This window comes from Verticillium alfalfae, genomic scaffold (assembly GCF_000150825.1).
Source record: "Verticillium alfalfae VaMs.102 supercont1.14 genomic scaffold, whole genome shotgun sequence".
Taxonomy (NCBI): Eukaryota; Fungi; Ascomycota; class Sordariomycetes; order Glomerellales; family Plectosphaerellaceae; genus Verticillium; species Verticillium alfalfae.
The window spans coordinates 305,216-312,503 of NW_003315025.1; the positions used below are offsets into that span (position 1 = coordinate 305,216).

General features: G+C 53.4%; 3 protein-coding genes across 3 annotated transcripts in view; all 3 read left to right on the forward strand.

Moving 5' to 3' along the window:
• Positions 1 to 236: 236 nt before the first annotated feature.
• VDBG_09056 (integral membrane protein) lies at positions 237 to 1,558 on the forward strand (the record flags this gene model as incomplete). The annotated part of the gene is made up of 3 exons (XM_003000515.1): positions 237 to 404; positions 451 to 555; positions 617 to 1,558. The coding sequence occupies 3 exons, from the start codon at positions 237 to 239 to the stop codon at positions 1,556 to 1,558; spliced, it is 1,215 nt and encodes a 404-aa protein (XP_003000561.1).
• Positions 1,559 to 2,946: 1,388 nt separating this feature from the next.
• VDBG_09057 (predicted protein) lies at positions 2,947 to 4,274 on the forward strand (the record flags this gene model as incomplete). The annotated part of the gene is made up of 3 exons (XM_003000516.1): positions 2,947 to 3,153; positions 3,312 to 3,915; positions 3,973 to 4,274. 3 exons carry the CDS (start codon positions 2,947 to 2,949, stop codon positions 4,272 to 4,274), a joined length of 1,113 nt encoding a protein of 370 aa, XP_003000562.1.
• Positions 4,275 to 6,010: 1,736 nt separating this feature from the next.
• Positions 6,011 to 7,288, forward strand: part of VDBG_09058 (conserved hypothetical protein) — a gene marked incomplete at both ends in the record, with an annotated part of 1,812 nt that continues 534 nt past the window's right edge. Inside the window, one exon of the mRNA XM_003000517.1 lies at positions 6,011 to 7,256. Within this exon, the coding sequence (XP_003000563.1) occupies positions 6,011 to 7,256 (1,246 nt within the window). The remainder of the gene's footprint in view (positions 7,257 to 7,288) is intronic.

Here is a 7,288-nt window from a genome sequence, read left to right on the forward strand (position 1 = left end):
TCCACCCCAGTCCAACTCGGATCGACATGCATTCCGCAAGGCCCAGCACCGTGGACCCGACTTCATGTGAGGGCACGTCATGAAGGACATATATCCAACGCTGTCTCCGCCCCCGGAAACCATTGTGTCCCGATATGCGTGACGTACGACCATACTTCTTCATCCCACGACCAAGCGTCAAGAAGGCTACTGCCGCCAGCGTTCGCTAGCCACATCACACGAGTGACATAGCCAATATGGGCGCCCCCGGCAATATTTCCGGAGAGAGCAATGCGCTCATGGTGCAAGTGCCGTGCATGGTCTTCTTTGTGTTGACACCTATCTTCTTCACGGTGCGCATCTGGTCAAGACTCAAGCTGCGCTCAGGGTTTGGGTGGGATGACTGGACCATCTTGGTCTCGTTTGTAAGTGTTTTCTGAGATGATCAACGAAGCGGGCTAACAGAGGTAGATCTGCTGTATGACGGTTTCGGTGCTCATGATGGCCTCGGTTCATTACGGCTTTGGCCAGCACATCTTTAATATTGAGAAGAGCAATCGCATCATGGCAATGAAGGTACCTTCAGCTGTACTTGCCAACGTGTTCTCGTGCAAACATGGACTGACATCAACTGTAGCTGTTTTACGTTGCTCAAATCTTTTACAAACTCACAATCAACCTCACCAAATCTTCCATCCTGTTGCTCTACCTCCGCCTCTTCTCCCTTCACCGACCGTTCCGCATCACCTGCATCGCCCTCCTGACGGTCATCCTCCTCTATTGCATCGCCACCACAGCGTCCTCCATCTTCCAGTGCACGCCCATCCCGCGTGCCTGGAACCGCTCCATTCCGGGGACGTGCATTTCGTTGACGTACAACTGGTACGCCAATGCCATCTTCTCCATCTCAACAGACGTCGCCATCATCCTGCTGCCCCAGAGAGTCATCTGGAAGAGCCAGCTGCCCACCAGCCACAAGCGGGCCCTCATGGGCGTGTTCGGCCTCGGCGTATTCGTCACGGTAACGAGCATCCTGCGCATGACGACTCTTAACTTTTCCACCCGCAGCCCGGACCCCACATGTTCGTGGCCCCGTACCCCTTCAGTCCGCTCCGGCACACGCGACGAGTTGCTAACACGTTGTGAAACTATAGATGACATAGCTTCTACGCTGTGGACGATGATTGAGATTCACGTGGCCATCATCTGCGCGTGCCTGCCCATGTGTCGCCTGCCCCTCGCCTACCTCTTCCCCTCCATCCTCGGCACAACGGCCAAGACGTCACCGTCCAACGCGACATCCGCGTCCGAACAGCCCCAGGGCGCGCCAGACGTTCCGCTCGAGCCGCTGCCCACGCGCGGCGGCGACGTCGAAAAGGGCGAAGGCAACCCCGCGGCGTTCGTGCGCGCCACGCGCGGCGACAGCGAGGAGTATATCCTGCGGCCGCTGACGGGTCAGGGCAGAGGCGAGGATGAGGAGGAGCATAGGGAAGGGGGGCCGGAGAGTGGTATCCAGAAGACCATGTGGTTCGAGATGAGATCGGAGAGGAGTACGGTCGCACCTGGGCAGGCGATGTAGGGGCATAGAACTAGAGGAGAAGGAGGAGGAGGAGGAGGACGTGATGTGGTGTTTGTATATGAGCCTTGATACCTTGTAGAGATGATTTCTTTCATCCGAAATACTTTGGAGTATTACGGTTCTTGGTGTAGCGTTCTTTTGAACATCCGTCACCAACCGACAGCGTCGAGTTGGCCAGAGGCAACATTTTGAGTGCACAGTTAGTGTGTCATGATTCAAAATGAACTAATTCTCTTTTGGAGATCATGATCAAGCCACATTCAAAGAAGCTTCGCTGAACGAGTTGCTCCAGCTGCGGTCGCTGGTTTGTGCTGCACGCTTGTTCAACATGTCTAATGTTGACTGGCATCGTAGTAGGCTAGGCTGTATGCAAGGATGTGCACTGATATCGATCGGATACTCAACGTTCTCATCCATTCTGCCAAACAAAGCCCATGGATCATCAACACCAGCAACCGATGATATGGAGTACCGTAGATATAATGAAGCCAGCTTGTAATTGGTGCGATAAACTTAGTGGGGTCATTTTGGTCATGTGAGCAGTACCCCAGGTCACGTGGGTCCTCCGAGGTGTCGCCTGTTCTCGAGTGGTCTCGCCGACGACATGGAGACGAAGCTGAGTCACGTCAGGTGATCACGCCAACCAACCACTTCACGATACCGAAGCTGCTGGAGTGGACTAGACCGTCGCTGCAACCCGGGAAGCGAAAGATGATTCTCGAGATATCTGGAATTCGTTTGCTAAGCATACAGCAATTGCATCCAAGCGACAAGCGATGCAAAATCTGACTGCGGACTACTGACTTTAGAAACCTACCCACCTCACCTTGATCGTTGTGGTCGGACAATTACCCTTCCACTCTGAAATGTAGCAACCTCAGGTACTTAAGCAGCTTCTCGGCTGCTGGGGATGGCATGTTCATGCTCCTTGCTCGAGCGGACAAGTGTCCAAGGCAGATTGCAATGACGGAAGAAGTCGCGATTGGGACAGCCTCGCCCCCAGTATCACCCGGCATTTGGGAAGGCAAGACCAGCCAGTATGAATGGAACATAACTTATTGATTCAGTATCTTTGACATTCACTGGATTTGAAATCGAACTTCCTCCTCAGAATCCTCGCGGTCAACGCTCTGGCCTGGAGTCAATTCCAAACCATTCGTACCACATCATACGCTTTTGGTATTTAGGTCTTCACTTCTGGTAACCCGAAGCTACGAGCATTGTTTTTAAACTTCTGCAACATACCTGGCTCAACACATCTGTCACTTCTGCGCAGCCGCAGTCATATTCAGCCTGCGGTTTCAGGACATCGGGTTCGCTTTTCCATCGCTTCAGCAGCTTCATACAAATTGTGCCTCCTCGACCAGACTTTCTTTGCGCGCGAAGCAATGGCGGAGCTACCGAGCGTCACCGACATTGCCATCTTTGACCTTTTTAACACCCCTGAAGAGGCTACAAATCACCACAACGCCATGAATTATTACAGTGTCTGGCGCCAACTCCTCAAAGGCCACGAGGAGAACGACCTCAAGACGTTGCCGTACGAGGACCGTGTGTTCACCGACACCCGAGCTTACCGAGTGAACCGTAACAACGTACGTGCTGGAATTGAGCGTCTCGTGGAGCACAGATCCGCCGCCATTGCACGCCAGAAGAGGCAGGCTGCTGCTGCCGTCAAGATTCGAGATGACATTCTGGAGAAGCTCAGTACGCAGCCTGTCGGAACGACAGGATTCGACTGGGCAGATGATAGAAAGAGGCCGTGACGATGCGAGAGAACGATGTCGAAGGCTGGGAAGATAGGTTCGCCTGCAACATGGAGGTCGGTGAGCCGGTGGAGTTTGAGAATCTCTTTGTGCCCGATGCGTCGCCGTCGGGGTGGGTCACAACCGAGGACGGCTGGCAGATGGAGCTCGATGAGGACGCCAACAAGATTCACGAGATTGAAAAGACAAACGAGGTCATCTTTGCGGCATACCACACCGGCAGCGACAGCAGCAACACGGCGGCAGAAGAGATTCGTGAGAAGCACGATCCTGAGCTTGGTGACATTGAGTATGAAAACACATTTGAAAGTCACCATAGCAAAGATTCGGAAGACGATGGCGAGGACGAGGAGGAAGAGGTGACATCTGATGAGGACCTCAACATGGAGAGAACTCCCTCTACAGGTGAGCCCTCCAGCACAGAAACAACAATCGAGATCCAGGATCTTGTAAGCTCGGTAAAGAAAGGATGCGTCGAATTGCCTCTTGACGCCAATGGTCAAATCTCGCTTCACTATGACGGAGCATCAGCCCGCTGTCCATCCGATCCCCACCAAGCAGCTGAACAAGGTTCACTAAAGGAGCAAGCTGGTAAGTTACCATCTATTGAGACCGGCCCCCCTGAACTCAACTCTAACATTTGCGCAGACATGAGAGCTATGAACCCGCCGAAATTTGTTCAGGCAGTTCTCGAGATGGCTCGCTCTGAGCTTGAAGATACCGACGAGTTCAAGAAGCACTTCCACCTTCCCCTCTGCGACAAGCGCTGGGTACGCCGCGCCGTGAAGAACCACGCCGAAGAGGTGGAACGAGCTGAGCACCTGGTGAGCACAGCGTATTGCGTCAACGGCATGATTCGAGGAAGAGACATGAAGGAAACACCGTTGAACCAGGTCATCCTCATGGAAGAATGGATGGCTGATGACGAGGTTGGCTCTAGGACCGCTTAGCTGTCGAGAAAGGAGCAGCAGATCATGGACGTGTTGGAAGGAAGAGGGGCTGTTTGGTGAAGAACTCATGACTAAGAGTTAGCCGAGCTGGGCGGGTTCCGTTTTTCTTACTGCTAGCGATGCATCAGGAGGATTGATACCCCAGAATAGCACTATGAGGTTGGTATTGCAGGATGAGGGACCCTTGGAAGAGTACGAAAAGACTACAGGCATATCGATAAACCGGGTTATTGAAGCTGATAGAATATCGTCAATGACACTGATATGCCTGAAAATCTCCTGTGAAAGTGGCAAGGCACCTTGCCACAGCATGTCTTATCACAGCTGAAGTGCACCAATATCTTCTGCCTACCGCGTTGTCCCGAGCCTCCACGACTGTACGTGCATGTCCCGTTGCGCACGAAGCTGCTGTGTACTGTCATCGAAAGATTCCTCATGACCTTGAACGAGAGGCCTGCCAAGAAAACGTGGCTGCGAATGAATATACTTTTCACAGGTGATCAGTTTGCCAAGTCACTGGCGTACCATGTGTAAGAAAGACAGGCACATCGTCGTGATACGTTGTGAGAGACAGTGTCTTTCCCGGTATCAACTCCGGGAAAAAGGAGGGGAAGGCCGTCAGCCGACGAGAACCAAGGAGAGCGACAAAAGTGCCGACGTCTGATGATCGGACGCAAACAAGCGGTCCTGATATTGCTTGCCTTGTTTCAGAGGTGTTGAACCAATTGCCTCCGACTGCGAGAACCGTACTGCGTCCTCCATCGTGCAGAGGCTTGCCAAGTATCTCTCTACGATAGCCAGGCTCTCAGGCCGCACAGCTTCCTCGCCAAGCGTCGTACCACCTCGTGTCCTCTGTCTGGTTCGAACGCCCCTTCGAGCGAGAGATGCAAGCAGCCGGGTCTAGCCATGCTATTGTACAGACTCGATCGACTTCTTGGGGCCCGATGCTGTACTTGGGGAGCTGCCAGGGGTCTAACTGCGAGGAGCCGTTGACATGGGTACAGACAGTCGTTTGGATATGTGGTCTCGGGGTTGATCTTGGCAACCTTTCTTTAGAACGATGATTGTGCTTCTGGAAATCTGAGGGGCATATCTAGATGAAAGTGTTATGCTCCAATAGACAAAACATGGCGTCTGTGAGAAAATGTAAGTCGAGGAGCACCGAACCAAACTGCCATGATGCGTTCGAAAAGGACCCCGACGAGGAATTTGTCCAACACCGGCCAGTGCCCACCTCGCGAATCGAATTTGAGTGCTCCACGTGAAATCGAGAGACGGGAATCTCTTAAATCATCAGTGCCAACAGACTTCGGGACGGCCAACGCCCACTGCCTGGGTGTTTACCAGGGATGTGCTGTGGAGGAAGGAACGGGGCAAAGTGGGATTAGTACTTGCCGTACGCGCCAACTGCAGGGCAAGAGGCAGGAACGATCCAATGCCAAGCAAGTATCGTAGGACAAGCAAGAGCCAGAATCAGAAGAGGCAGCAATCGGGTTGAGCGCCTGATGTTGTGACCCCTCGATCGGACCAAACTCAGCATGCGCTGGATGCCGTCCGTTTTCTTTCCCCTTGTCACGAACCTGGGCCACAACGCGACATATTCTACAGAGACACAAAAATAGGCACTTTATTCCAACCCGTTCTCATCTGATACGGACTGCCACGAGCATACTCACTTCTCAAGAGGCAATCGCCGAACGAATTGTCGCAGCGTCCCGATCATCATCGCTACCACCATGTCGACAACGGAACGCATTGCCTACGGCGCAGATGCTCCCAAGAGTGACAAAAGTAGCAGTAGTGATGCTGCTGCCGTTCCCCCTCCGACCCATGGCGAGGTGAATCCCAAGTCTAGCCGCGAGGCGGATCGAAACAGGCACCTCGATCAGTCTCTAGCCGGAATCCTCGTCACAGAAGACGCAGTCGCTGCCACTGCCGAAATCCTCCGAAAATCACTTGTCCGCAAGTACGACATCCGTTTGATGCCCGTTTGTTTTACTACTTTCCTTTTCTTTTTCCTCGACAAAGCCAACATCGCCCTTGCTCGGATCAATGGCTTTGAAGAGGATCTCGGGTTAACATCGATCCAATTCAACGTAGCCCTGATGCTGTTCTTCATTCTGAACATCCTTTTCAACATCCCTGGCAATCTCGCTCTACGGCGTGTCGGAGGCGGCAACTGGCTGCCTCTGCTAATTGTCTCCTGGGGAATCGTCACCACCCTTACCGGCTTTGTGACCAACTTCGCCGGCCTGTGCGTCGCCCGCGTCTTCCTGGGCCTCACCGAAAGCAGCTTCATGGGCGGTGTTCTTATATACCTGGGCTTCTTCTACACTCCTGACGAGCTGATCTCACGGGTCGGCATCTTCTACTCGAGCGCCCCTCTCGCTGGTTCGGTTGGTGGCCTCCTCGCTGGCGGGCTCGGTCGCGTAAGAGTCAGCGGCTACAACGGCTGGCCGTGGATTTTCTTCGTCGAAGGCGCCCTCACCGTGATCCTCGGTATCGTCGCCTACTGCTTCCTTCCAAATACGCCCCGCGACACCAGGTTCCTCTCCGATCGGGAACGTACCCTTGCCTTGCGTCGTATGCACAGCCAGGACCACCAATACTACTCGAACGTGTCCGTTGCCGACGATGTTGACTTCCGATCGACAGTCAACCCTGATGAGAAGCCAGCAAAAGACCGTCTGCAATTCAAGACCGTCAAGCGCGCCATCTTCAACTTCATGACCCTAATCATGAGCATCGGAGCCTTCTTCTCTATCGAAGCCATTTACTCATACGCCCTATTCCTTCCGACAATTGTCCAAACTATGGGCTTCAAATCGCTTCAAGCCAGTCTCATGACAGTGCCCCCCAACTTTATCGGCTTCCTCTTCACCCTGGGCATATGCTATTGGAGCCGCCGCATAAGACGTACCGCACTTCCTCTGAACGTGTGCTGCATCCTTGGTATCATTGGCTTCATTCTGCTGCTCGTGGGTGGGCAGACGGACTCCGGACTGATGAAGGAA